Below are 14,774 nucleotides of genomic sequence, written 5' to 3' on the forward strand. Positions count from 1 at the left end.
ATTCAGATCCATATAAAAGCACGGGTAGTATCAGCGTCTTTTAGAGTGAAATTTGAATTGGCGGAAAGGTGTCCTTGCTTTGGATGTTGTTTTTTGCTATAGACTAATTTGTAGCATCGGTTGGTCATAACAATCCTTCTTCGAATTTCAAAACGGATGTCATTCGTTTTATTTATGGCGGCACCAAGGTATATAAAATCTTTGACTACCTCGAAGCTGTATATTCTCAAGTAAAAACAGTTGGTCCGAGCCTACTGGACGTCTTGCGCGTTGATACCATCAGCTTTGGCAGACTCCTTCTCAATTTGTTCAAATGTGCCTGTTACCGCTCTCAATGTTCGACCCATTATGTCGATGTCATCGGTGTAGGCGTGTTGGTGTAGAGAGTGACATTTCTCTGAACGGATGGGGGTGTCGAATGCGGTTTTATAGTCGACGAATAGATGGAATGTGTCGATGTGTTTTTCGTGGGTTTTTTTCAGGATTTCGCGCAGAGTGAAAATCTGGTCAATGGTGGATTTGGTATGGTCCAATAATGTCATTGACCATTTGCTTCAGTCGTTCACACAGCACACTGGATAGCACTTTATAGGCGATGGGAAGGAGACTTATTCCCCTATAGTCGACACATATCGTCTTGTCTCCTTTTGTGCACGTGACACAGCATGCTGGGGTTCCAATCATTGGACATGTTTTCCTCTAGCCAAATTGTACAAATAAGCTGGTGCATGCTTCTGACCAGCATCTGACCACCAGTCTTGAATAGTTCGGCTGGTAACACGTCGGCTCCTGCTGTTTTATTGTTCTTCAGCCGATTAATTGCTTGCACTCTATACACTCTATTGCTTGCACTCTATACCATCGTCTCTTATTGGTTCTGGGGTATTCACTTCACCGCCACTATTTGATATCAGAAGCTTTTCAAAATGCTCCTTCCAGATCCTGAACACGCTGTCTGTATCTGTCACCAGGTTTCCTTCTTCATTTCTACAGGAGGATGTGCCTGCACCAAAGCCTTCGGTTTGGTGTTTTACTCGTTGGTAAAATTTTCGGACTTCATTCTGACTCCTGTACATCTCGATTCGCTCACGCTCACGTTTTTCTTGTTATTTCTTCTTTTTTCTGAAAACACGTTTCTCCTCTCTCCATTTCTCCCGATAATTCTCCATCACATTACGTGTTGCTATTGTCTGTAGGGTTGCCCAATACGCTGCCTTTTTCACATCACTATCATTACGACACTCCTGATCGTACCATGGGTTTCTTGATGGTGGTTTTTGGTACCCAAGTGTTGTGGGCAATTTTTTGCCATTGTGCTTCTATACTATTATCGGGGCAAGAAGTGCTTTCATCAAGCAGTTTGGTAAGTTGAGCGGAATAGGCCTCGGCTACCTGTTGTATTTGCAGCATTTCCGATTTTTGTATTAAAATCTCCTAGCATAATTTTAATGTCATGGCCAGGGCAACGATCATATGCTGTTTCTAGGCGCTCGTAAAATATGTCTTTGGTCAGTTCATCCTTGTCTTCGGTCGGAGCATGGGCGCAAATGAGATTGATGTAGAAAAACTTCACTGATATACGGATTATAGCAATTCGCTCATCTACTGGAGTGAATCTGGAGACGAGGTCTTTTCTTTTCCTTTTAACCATAAATCCGCAGCCTAATTCATGTCTCGTTTCATGGCAGCTATAATACAGGACTTAAACATCGGGCCTTCGCCATGTTAAAGCCAATCAGAGCCGTTTCTTGGTATCTATCATTGTAGGTTTATTGGAATGAAAAAAGGTAGAGGATTCGATTGTTGGGTTTCTAATTATAATTAATGACTAATGATGATAAAAATATTTATTTTTTTTTGGGATTAATTTTTATTAGATATAATAAAGAAAAGAAAACAAATTGGAAGTGTTACAAAGTTGGATTAGTAATAATTTAATTCATAATATTTTGAATATAGGTAAATAAAATAATTTCAATTTCAATAAAAATATATAATGCCAAAAAGCTGGGTAATTTTTTTTCATAAATGCAACAAAGTAGCGTAAACAAATATAACAAAAAAGAAATATATAATAAAAAAAATATTTTTCTTGAATAGAACACAATTCAGTAATGGAAACAAAAAAAAAATAGGTTGAACATGGGTAAATATATTGAGTAATAGGAGTTTGTGTATATATATTTGTAAGTAATATAATATAAGTATGTATAATATTGTTGTGGTGGTGGTGATAATATATATTAATTATAATATAATATGTGAATATTATTAATAGGGGGTTCTGGAGTGTGGGAAAATATTACGGACTATAATGGGGAACTTAAATATTTATTTTTTGATTTTCCATAACATTTGGCTATGAAGATGTCTTTTTTTTAATTTTTAGGGGATCTGAAACAAAGACTTTCAAAATATGGTATTCAAAAAAAAAATTTAAAAAATGTCAGTCGGTGTTTTTTATCTTTTAGATAATTTAAAGGCACTTCTGGTTATTAGATTTCTGAATAAAAAATTTTCCACCACTCCTTAAAACCCTTTTGTTACAAAAAAAAAATAATAATTATAATTAGAAAAAATACAATTTTAGGTATATTTAAATATTGTGTGTATAACAATAAAAAAAAATGTGATTGATATATAAGTAAGTATATGTGTATGTTTAATAATATGTAAATATTTTTTATATAAATGTAAAAACAATATAAAGATCTTTGAGCGTTAGCTTGCAGTCCATAAAAAACGATATCGATAATCCAGAATTAAAAAAATACAAAAAAAATACTTATGGGTTGGCAGGCTTGATTAGGTTATAAAGTTTAAAAAAATGGAATTTTGATTTTTTTCATTACAATAAAGTCATGGTTGTGGTCGTTCGTTCGTTGCTTAATTCATTCGATTCAAATCCACACAGATCTTGGAGTTGCGATTTTGTTTTTGACTTATCTCCAATACCTGGAACATTTCTTGCAGGGCCTCATTGGTATGGGTTTTGCGGCGATTACGTCTCAATGTGACCCTGCCCGATTTGAATTCACGAACTAGAGCGTCAAGACCTAAGTGGAAGGGAAAAACAGAAACAAAAAATTAGTTAAATATATTTTTTAAATAATTCAACACACACAGAGAAACAAACATCAACAACAAAAATATATGGCACATAGAATGGAATTTTCGAACAACAATTAATTTGGTTTTAAACATTTTTAAATTTTTTTAATTATTTTGTTTAGTAAAATTTTATTAGAACTTATTAAAGAAAATGTACTTTCAAGCCATGCAGTTTTAGCAATTATTATTATTTTTTTTTCAAAATACCATACCTTTTAAGTGAAAAATTAGGTTACCATACCTCTATTACCAAAACCCAGTTATAAAGGACACATTTGTATGTCTTAAAAAACCTTAAAAAACTAATGTTTAAAAAATCCACGCCTTGGCTAGACCTTGAAAAACTAATGTTTAAAAAATCCACGCCATGGCTAGACCTTGAAAAACTAATCTTTAAAAAATCCACGCCATGGCTAGACCTTGAAAAACTAATCTTTAAAAAATCCACGCCTTGGCTAGACCTTGAAAAACTAATGTTTAAAAAATCCACGCCATGGCTAGACCTTTAAAAACTAATCTTTAAAAAATCCACGCCTTGGCTAGACCTTGAAAAACTAATCTTTAAAAAATCCACGCCTTGGCTAGACCTTGAAAAACTAATCTTTAAAAAATCCACGCCTTGGCTAGACCTTGAAAAACTAATCTTTAAAAAATCCACGCCTTGGCTAGACCTTGAAAAACTAATCTTTAAAAAATCCACGCCTTGGCTAGACCTTGAAAAAGTAATCTTTAAAAAATCCACGCCTTGGCTAGATCTTGACAAAACTAATCTTTAAAAAATCCACGCCTTATATAGGCCCATGGAAAATATATCAAAAAATTTCAGTCTTAAAGTTGACAATATTTTTTCATGAAAATTTAAATTGTAAATAAACCACTCAAGGTTATTATTACATTACATTGCCCTCCCTCTTCTCCCCCACTCATTTCCGATCCACAAACAACCAAATATAAATAAACTACTTGTTGAATATGCGGTGGGCTTGTGGTAAATCTCTATTACCTTGATTTCCACCGAAAACAAACAGAAAGCCCCCCTCATCAAGTCAGCTTATGTTTGGAGGGCGGTGGGAGCTGTAACCAAAAATAAAACAAAAATATTTGTTGATTTGTATTCGTCCTTCGTTGGTAAATCCAAGTAAATCCTTTTGATAAGTAACTCCAAGTGTGTGACAAACCCACACACACACAATGAAAATAATGATGATGTTTGGTTGGATGAAAGAAAATCACTACCAAGAAACAATTGCCCGTATGGGGTTTACGAAGTGGTGGTATATTGGCATTTCAAATATTAGACGACAACAACAGCAATACCACCAACAACGACAACAATCTTCTTGGTATAATATTTCTTTATTTATTTGAGAGTGTCTTTTTGATTTTCGTAGTTTTGTTTTCTGCACTTCATTCGTTTGGCAATTTCCTCTGTTTAGTTTATATGCCTTTTTTTGTTTCTTCGTTGGTGGAATGTCTTTCAATTGCCATAATAAAGCATAACAACATTGTGTGAAGGATTGTTCGGTGGGGGAGGGGTGGCGAAGTTCCGACACCCATCATCATCAAATATTCGTCGTCTGCTGCTGTTCGTTCTTAGTTTTGAATTTCAATTTTTATGACGGTGATTTCTTTGTAGCGATTAATCACAGCTCATTTAGTGTTGGGTATTTTTTTTTTTTTTTTGTTATCACTCATTCTTCTTATTCTATTTTATGTTCTACAACGAAATTTTCTTAAAGTTATTTAAAAAATATATTTTAAAATATTTTTAAGATGCTATCACAGGTGTGGTTTTTATTTTTAATATTTTTTAGACAACTATCACAGGCGTGGATTGTTTTTAGACAACTATCACAGGCGTGGATTGTTTATAGACAACTATCACAGGCGAGGATTGTTTTTAGACAATTTTCACAGGCGAGGATTGTTTTTAGACAATTATCATAGGCGTGTATTGTTTTTAGACAATTATCACAGGCGTGTATTGTTTTCAGACAACTATCACAGGCGTGGATTGTTTTTAGACAATTATCACAGGCGTGTATTGTTTTCAGACAATTATCACAGGCGTGGATTGTTTTTAGACAACTATCACAGGCGTGGATTGTTTTTAGACAACTATCACAGGCGTGGATTGTTTATAGACAATTATCACAGGCGTGTATTGTTTTTAGACAATTATCACAGGCGTGGATTGTTTTTAGACAACTATCACAGGCGTGGATTGTTTTTAGACAACTATCACAGGCGTGGATTGTTTATGGACAATTATCACAGGCGTGTATTGTTTTTAGACAATTATCACAGGCGTGGATAGACAACTATCACAGGCGTGGATAGACAACTATCACAGGCGTGGATTGTTTTTAGACAGTTATCACAGGCTTGGATTGTTTTTAGACAACTATCACAGGCGTGGATTGTTTTCAGACAACTATCACAGGCGTGGATTGTTTTTAGACAACTATCACAGGCATGACAAGAGCTAACTCGGCGTGGATTTTTTTAAAAAAAATTTTAAGGATTTCGTGGATTTTAAAGAGCTACGACAAACGTGAATTTCTTAAAAAAATTTACTTAAAAATATTTTTTATGAAGTTATCACAGACCTGAATTTCTTAAAAATATTGTTTGAGTGTCTATCGCATTGTGGATTTTTTTTACAGGATTTAGATTTTTAAAATTGTTATTATAGAGCTATCACAGGCGTGGTTTTTCCAATAACAGTTAAATTAAATACCCATTTAAAATAATTAATTGAAATTTGATGTGGATTTATTGTTCATGCTGGCGGCTGACCATGAAACTACACGACTCTTATACACTTCATATCTTCTTCTACTTCATTTTATCTGAATCTTCTCACTTCTCATTTCCTTTAAAAACCGAACAATTTAACGGAAATTTTTAAACACAAAACAAAATCATTGTTGATAACATAGATGTTTGTTGGTATTTACTGTCGACGTCTCGCCATTATTGTTGATATTTTCTTCTCTCATTTATATAAGTCACTGCATGCAAGTGAGTGTGAGGTGAATGAGCGAAAGAAAAAAGAAGAGAGAGAGAGAGAGTGAATCAAACAGTGTTTATTGTTGTAACTCCTGTTTATGAATCAACATGTATGAGGTTTCTTCTTCTTTATTTTGTGTGTTGTTACCAAACACATTTGCACCATATACATAGATGCTCAAACACACACATACACACAATATTTGTTTATCCTTTGCAATGAAATATAAACGGAAGTAATGATTTTTACCATATAGAGATGACACAATAAAAGCGTTTGGGCGTCAATGAATTCGTTTTATTGGAATGGAGGGCGTATGAGTGTTGGGCTTTTTTTTAATATTTTTCTAGAGGCCTATTACAGGTGAGTTTTTTTTTAATTATTTTTCAAGAGGCCTATCAAAGGCATGGATTTTTTTAAAAATATTTCTCAAGAGGCCTATCAAAGGCGTGGATTTCTCAAGAGGCCTATCAAAGGCGTGGATTTCTCAAGAGGCCTATCAAAGGCGTGGATTTTTTTAAATATCTCTCAAGAGGCCTATCAAAGGCATGGATTTTTCAAGAGGCCTATAAAAGGCATGGATTTTTCAAGAGGCCTATAAAAGGCATGGATTTTTCAAAAGGCCTATCAAAGGCGTGGATTTTTTTAAATATTTCTCTAGAGACCGATGAAAGGCGTGGATTTCTCAAGAGGCCTATCAAAGGCGTGACTTAAAAAAAAAATTAGGAGGCCTATCAAAGGCGTGAATTTAAAAAAATTTAGGAGGCCTGTCACACCTGTGATAGTTGTCTAAAAAATATTAAAAAAAAAAAAAACTCAAACCGCATTGGTATGGTCCAATAATGGCTTCAGTCGTTCACACAGCACGCTGGATAGCTTATTATAGGTTATTCCTCTATAGTTTGCAGTGCAAACTGTGCCCATATCTTCTTGTCTTCTTTTTTGTGCACGTGACACAGCAAGCTGAGGTTCCAATCATTGGGCATGCATTCTTCTAGCCAAATTGTACTAATGCTCCTGAACCAGGTAACCCGTCGGCTCCTGCTGCTTTATTGTTCATGAGCCGATTAATTGCTTTTATGATCTAACATATTGATGCTAGAATAGCTTGTATACTCATACCATAACCTCTTATTGGTTCGGCGATATTCACCGCCAACGCAGATCGGCCCATAGATAGGAATACCAAATGCAGACATTTCTTTAAACACCTCTAAACGGATAGGGCTGTCGAATGCGGCTTTATAGTCGATGAATAGGTGGTATGTGTCGATGTGTTTTTCGTGGGTTTTTTTACAGGATTTGGCGCAGAGTGAAAATCTGGTCAATGGTGGATTTGCCAGGTCTGAAGCCACAGTGTTACATTAGATCGCACCTTTGATGCTACATTAAGACGGGTGCGTACCTTTGCTGCCAGAACGTAATAGTCCGAATCGATATTCGCTCCTCGGATCGATCGAACGTCTAATACACTGGATGAATGCCTTCCGTCTATCACAACATGATCAAATTGATTTCTCATACTCTTGATCAGGAGAAATCCAGGTGGCCTTGTGTATATTGAGATGCTTGAATCTGATGCTGCTAAGTACCATGTTTTTTGCTGCGGCGAAGTCAATCAGCCTCATGCCGTTGCCGGATGTTTCTTCATGAAGGCTGAATTTTCCGACGGTGGGGCCAAAAATATTTCCCCTTCCGATTTTTGCATTAAAATATCCTAGCAGAATTTTTGTGTCATGGTCAGGGCAGCGATCATATGCTGTTTCTAGGCGCTCGTAACATATGCCTTTGGTCTGCTCATCTTTGTCTTCGGTCGGAGCATGGGCGCAAATAAGACTGATGTAGAAGAACTTCGCTTTTATACGGATTATAGCAATTCGCTCATCTACTGCAGTGAATCTGGAGACGAGGTCTTTTATTCTCCTGTTAACCTCAAATCCGCAGCCAAATGCACGTCTCCTTTCATGACAGCTATAATACAGGGCGTAATCATCTGATTTACTTATGTCAGTCCCTTTCCATTGCATTTCCTGTAAGGCAATAATATCAGCTTTGTACTTCTTGAGTACATCCGCCAAAGTGAAAACTGCTCCTGTTCTGTACAAGGTGCGCACATTCCAAGTGCAGATTCGCAAGATCGTGGTCCTTTATACGTTTGCGGCGGTCGTCAACGTTAAGGGGGTTTGGTTTTCTTTTTCTTTGCTTTTTCATAGTATGAGGGGTTTGTGAGAGTGGGCAACTAACCCAACGTCTCAACCCATTTTTTTATAGTTCTTATGGGTCAACTCGCGGCACATATTAGCTCACTATTTCAACGGGTGATGAAAATAGCTACACCATGTGACACCGCGGGGAGGTCAGTGTCCATAATTGAGATGAAAGAGGGACCAAGATGAGCCTGGACTTCGCCATGTTAAAGCCAATCGGAGCCGTTGTTTGGTATCTATCATCCCCTAAGCCACACCAGCCTGTGTTAGCCCTCTAAAAAATATTTTAAAAAAATCTGGAAACGACATGTGACACCGCGGGGAGGTCAGTGTCCACAATTGAGATGAAAGAGGGACCAAGATAAGCCTGTTAAAGCCAATCAGATCCGTTGCTTGGTATCTATCATCCCCTACGCCACACCCGCCTGTGTTATTTAAATATTTAAAAAAATCCACGCCTGTGATAGTTGTCTAAAAATATTTTTAAAAACTCCACGCCTGTGATAGTTGTCTAAAAATATTTTTAAAAACTCCACGCCTGTGATAGTTGTCTAAAAATATTTTTAAAAAAATCCACGCCTGTGATAGTTGTCTAAAAATATTTTTAAAAAAATCCACGCCTGTGATAGTTGTCTAAAAATATTTTTAAAAAAATCCACGCCTGTGATAGTTGTCTAAAAATGTTTTTAAAAAAATCCACGCCTGTGATAGTTGTCTAAAAATGTTTTTAAAAAAATCCACGCCTGTGATAGTTGTCTAAAAATGTTTTTAAAAAATCCACGCCTGTGATAGTTGTCTAAAAATGTTTTTAAAAAAATCCACGCCTGTGATAGTTGTCTAAAAATGTTTTTAAAAAAATCCACGCCTGTGATAGTTGTCTAAAAATGTTTTTAAAAAAATCCACGCCTGTGATAGTTGTCTAAAAATGTTTTTTAAAAAAATCCACGCCTGTGATAGTTGTCTAAAAATGTTTTTAAAAAAATCCACGCCTGTGATAGTTGTCTAAAAATGTTTTTAAAAAAATCCACGCCTGTGATAGTTGTCTAAAAATGTTTTTAAAAAATCCACGTCTGTGATAGTTGTCTAAAAATGTTTTTAAAAAAATCCACGCCTGTGATAGTTGTCTAAAAATGTTTTTAAAAAAATCCACGCCTGTGATAGTTGTCTAAAAATGTTTTTAAAAAAATCCACTCCTGTGATAGTTGTCTAAAAATGTTTTTAAAAAAATCACGCCTGTGATAGTTGTCTAAAAATGTTTTTAAAAAAATCCACGCCTGTGATAGTTGTCTAAAAATGTTTTTAAAAAAATCCACGCCTGTGATAGTTGTCTAAAAATGTTTTTAAAAAAATCCACGCCTGTGATAGTTGTCTAAAAATATTTTTAAAAAAATCCACGCCTGTGGTAGTTGTCTAAAAATATTTTTAAAAAAATCCACGCCTTTCATAGTTGTCTAAAAATATTTTTAAAAAAATCCACGCCTGTGATAGTTGTCTAAAAATATTTTAAAAAAAATCCACGCCCATATAAATTATTTACTTTATTTTTTACTCTCTAAAAATATATATTTTTAAAAAATTGTATATCCCCTTAAACTATGTATCTGTTGTTTTTCCTCCAACGCCATCGCCCAAACGCTTTCATTGTGTGCGCTCAGATTTTATTATTGCAAAAAAAGAACCAGAACCTTTTTGTTATGCCATATAACAACGTTTGGTGCGTTGTTTAGCTTTAAAGTTTCGGTTCATTTGTTACGCGTCCTGCGTCCGTGAAACAACGTTTCTATCGTCCAAACGACTTCGATTCGGTAGTGATAGAATAAAAAAGAAAATATTTAAAAATTAATTTCAAAAAAATACTATTTTGAAATTGTGGTGTCAAACGGCTAACGGCGGTTATGAAGAAAGTGTCGGAAATGTCAAAACGAAAAGACCGGGAAAATGTAACGAGAAATAATCAAGCAAAATAAGAAATCAAGTGATAAACCAAAAAAGCAAAACAAAAATGGAAGAAAATTGAGGAGCGGAAATTTTAAATTTTTTTTAAATAAAGGAAAGAAATTAAATTAGGTTTTTTTTAAATAAAAAAGTGAAATTAAATTAAAAAATATTTTTTTAAATAAAGAATCTATGTGGCTGAAGAAATAAATAAGAACCTATTCCAATAATTGCCCCCCTCACAAAAGAGTCCTATGTTGAGTGCTTATTATTTGTTGTTGTGATTGTGGTGAATAAAAGAAAAAAAATAATAATAAAATAAAATTCAATAAAAAAAGTTCTATAATTCAATAATATCGACACAAAAAAACAACAACAATAAATACAATATTTTGTTATTTTTATTGTTGTTGTAAACAAAAGTATCTACTGTATTGTAGGTAGTATGATAACAAATAGCAACAGCTGATATTTCCATTTGCACTAGAAGAGCAAAACAAAAAAACAACAACAAAAACGATAACAACAAAGGATTTACATGCATGCAGAAGCCTGATGTGTAACGGTAAGTCTCGACCAGTATGCGGTGCTCTTTTACAAATTCAGTGCATGTACATGCAAGTAAAGTGCCGTTTGATATATTTATGTAATTACCAATAAACACATATGTATGTGTGTGTATATGTTGGCGCCCGCATATTCAAGGCAGTCACGGAGAAATCAATCGAACTCTATCACTGACCTACAAAACTAACAGCCTGTTTTTGTAAAATTCCAAACGAACGAATTCGAGTGACTTACGACCAAACTCCTTGGTTTTGAAAAATATGTCATTTATTTTTGTTTTGAATCAGAAAACATTTATAAACATAAATAAAGGTTTGGTCGTAAGTCACGCGAATTCGTTCGTTTGGAATTTTACAAAAACAGGCTGTAAAATATGATAGCAGCAGCATCATTATCATGCTGCTGCTATTCATCACAAGGAATTACACACTCAACATAAACACCTCACGTGTATGTGTGTGTACACACACACAGATACACATATAACACTGATTTAATTGATTGTCAGGCAGGCAGACAGACAGACAGGACGACAATCATCGACATTCATCAATGCATATCAATAATGTTGTCGGCTATGTATGCATGTGTGTGTGTGGGGCACTTAAACACTTACACTTTCACACAGAGACACAACACCAGAAAAAAACTTTCATATTTTATAGATATAACAACAATGAGCGGAGCAATATAGTCGGACGGGACCGACCATACGATACCCTACACAACTACCATGGAACTCCAACTTTCTGCGGACGTTAATTCCGAGCCTGGGCAATATTTCATGATATTTCAGTACAGCTACTGTCCAGATTCCCTTCACCGTGGTTTGTGTTGTGATGCTCGTATTTAATTGTGGTCTTTAGATCGGCTCGAAAAGAACACAACAAATTAAGATTTTGGTCCACTTCATTCCAAAATTATTATCTGATCATCACCGAAAATTATAGGCGTTGTCCTTGACCATAACTGGAACCTCATGGAACATTTCAAAGCTATATTTCCGCCCTCTAGTGTGGTAATGGGTAACTAAATAATATCTGAATATGTAAGCACCCGTAAATATTTATGTGTAATTGGCATCATTTTAAAGGTCAACAATTCGGCTCTATGTCCTTCAGGGGTAAATGTATACGCTATATAATACAATTTTTGTCATTCAATTTTTCACACAAAAGTCAGGGTACAGTTGACCCGCTAAATATTGACCAATCCTTATCAAAAAAAGCATGCTTATTCTTTAGCCTGTTCCCCTTCTCCATGTAAAAAATCGTGATGTTCTAGCCATAATTGCGGCCTCTGGAGCGACCAGAAAATCAGATAAAAATTAAGTTTTTGGTCCATTTTACCCCCTAAATATTAACCGATCTTTACCAAAAACAATACAGGTCTTCATTGGCCAGAACCCATCCTACATGTAAAATTTCGTGAAGATTGGTCCATAACTGTATGGCCTGTATCGTGTTTACAAATTATAATGGACAGACGGACGGACACACATGTCTAGATCGACTCAGCTAGTCGAGATATGACGATTGGTATACTTAAAGGTAGGTCTAGGACCAATATTTAACGGCCTTACAAACTCTTGGGGTTGTACAAAGATATAATACCCTGACAACATAGTTGTGTAGGGTATAAAAAGAAATCCATGAAAATGACAGAAAGTGGTTGCCTGACTAACTGACTGACAGACTGATGACTATATCATTGGCAACAATTGTTGTTGTTGTATTATGGCCAGGAGCCATTCATTGTCTGCTAATGGAATGTTTATTTGTATGGCAAAATTAAATATGGAAAATAACACACATACATACATACAATTCTTAGAAGGAATAAATGATTATAGAAACAAATTTAAAAGAACACCTGATAAAGAGGTTAAATTGGAAAAAATGGGTGTTGAAATTATTGATTTCAAATTGGGATGATTTTGGGAAAATTCAAGTGAAAAAATTTCAAACAATGTTCAAGGACTATCAAACGTGTGGAATATTTGGAAAACTATTTTATAAAGGTGTAACAGGCTCCCTACGAGAGGTATAGTACTCTGGCGCCCAACGTGGGGCCCGTTTCATTAACGCCCTACTAAAGACCTATTACAAAGGCAAATAATAGCGTGGATTAAAACTATATATTTATATTTGCATGTGTGGATTTTAAAAGAATATATTTTTTTTAAATTTTAACATAAGCATGGATTCTAGGGTGGTGTAGGGGATGATATATACCAAGCATCGTCTCTGATTGGCTTTAACATGGCGAAGTCCAGGCTTATTTTGGTCCCTCTTTCATCTCAATTGTGGACACTGACCTCACCGTGGTGCCACCTGGGGTAGCTATTTTCATCATCCGATGAAATAGTGAGCTAATATATGCCGCGAGTTGACCCATAAGAACTATAAAAAAATGGGTTGAGACGTCGGGTTAGTTGCCCACACTCGGAAAACCGAACCTACTATGAAAAAGCAAAGAAAAAGAAAACCAAACCCAACTAATGTTGACGACCCCCGCAAACGTGATGAACAGCAACAGGCGCAGTGTTCGTTTTGGCGGATGTACTCAAGAAGTACAAAGCCGATATTATTGCCTTACAAGAAATGCGATGGAAATGGGCTGGCGTAAGTAAATCAGATGATTACGCCCTGTATTATAGCTGCCATGAAACGAGACCTGAATTTGGCTGCGGATTTATGGTTAAAAGACCTCGTCTCCAGATTCACTGCAGTAGATGAGCGAATTGCTTTAATCCGTGTAAAAGCAAAGTTCTGGCAGCCAAGGTTCGCACTCGTCTTAATGTTGCAGCAAAGGTGCGATCTAATGTAACATGGAAATTTGTCATCGAAAAGCTGCAAACACCTACTCCGCTCAACTTATCCAACTGCTTGACGAAAGCACTCCTTGTCGAGATAATAATATAGAAGCACAATGGCAGAGAATTGCTCACTCCCTACAAACTGCAGCAAAAGCAACACTTGGATCCCAAGAAATCCGTGGTACGATCAGGAGTGTCGTAATGCTCATCCAATTTTAAAGGCCATTGTCCGAGATTTTGTCTTCTACTTGATCTTTCCATCAGAATCGTGGTCTTCCCTTCTGCGTGAACCATCAGCTGGTTCGCTTTTATATGCCTTCTGGGCTGAGGCATCTTCATCCATTCTCACAACATGACCTAGCCAACGTAGTCGCAGCAGCTCAATATGTCTAACAATGTCGATGTACGACAATAGATGGTACAACTCATGATTCATTCGAAGGTGATATTCATCATCGACGCAGATCGGCTATAGATCTTCTGGAGAATTTGTATCTAAAACACTTCAAGACCTGCCTCATGTGCTTACGCAAGTTCCCTGCTTTAGGTCCATACAACAGCATAGGTAATATCAGCGTCTTGTGGAGTGCGAGATTGGTCTGGCGAGAGGTGGCCTTGCTTTTGAGTTGCTTACTCAGACCATAGTTGCATCTGTTGCCCAACACTATTCTCCTCCGGAGAGCTGATTTTATTAGTTTTGTTTATGGCGGTACATATGTATATAAAATCGTTCACTACCTCGAAGCTGTAGTTTTCAAGTTCGAGTCTACTGGACGTCTTGCGCGTTGATACCATCAGCTCGGTCTTCTCCCCGTTTACTGCCAGATTCCTTCTCAATTTGTTCAAAGATGGCTGTTACCGCTCGCAATGTTCGATCCATTATATCGATGTCATCGGCGTAGGCGAGTAACATGTGTTGTTTGGTGTACAGAGTGCCATTTCTGTTCATCTTTCAATCTCGTATGACCTTTTTCAGCAGGATGTTAAAAAGATCACACGACAAACTGTCACCTTGTCTGAATCCTCGTTGAGTATTGAAGGGCTCTGATAGGTCCTTTTCGACCTTAACTGCCGACCTTGTGCCACTTAAAGTTATCCTGCATAGCCGTATTAATTTTGCAGG

The 14,774-nt window shown here is 36.1% G+C and overlaps 1 protein-coding gene across 1 annotated transcript in view; it reads right to left on the bottom strand.

Annotated features, from left to right (window-relative positions):
* Window positions 1-2,886: 2,886 nt before the first annotated feature.
* Window positions 2,887-14,774, bottom strand: part of LOC133330259 (myosin-2 heavy chain, non muscle) — a 31,415-nt gene continuing 19,527 nt past the window's right edge. The window contains exon 8 of the mRNA XM_061538717.1: window positions 2,887-3,056. Within this exon, the coding sequence (XP_061394701.1) occupies window positions 2,887-3,056 (170 nt within the window). The remainder of the gene's footprint in view (window positions 3,057-14,774) is intronic.

Source organism: Musca vetustissima, unplaced genomic scaffold, assembly GCF_032173495.1.
Source record: "Musca vetustissima isolate MV318-11 ecotype Yass unplaced genomic scaffold, APGP_CSIRO_Mvet_v1 utg6823, whole genome shotgun sequence".
NCBI classification, from domain to species: domain Eukaryota; kingdom Metazoa; phylum Arthropoda; class Insecta; order Diptera; family Muscidae; genus Musca; species Musca vetustissima.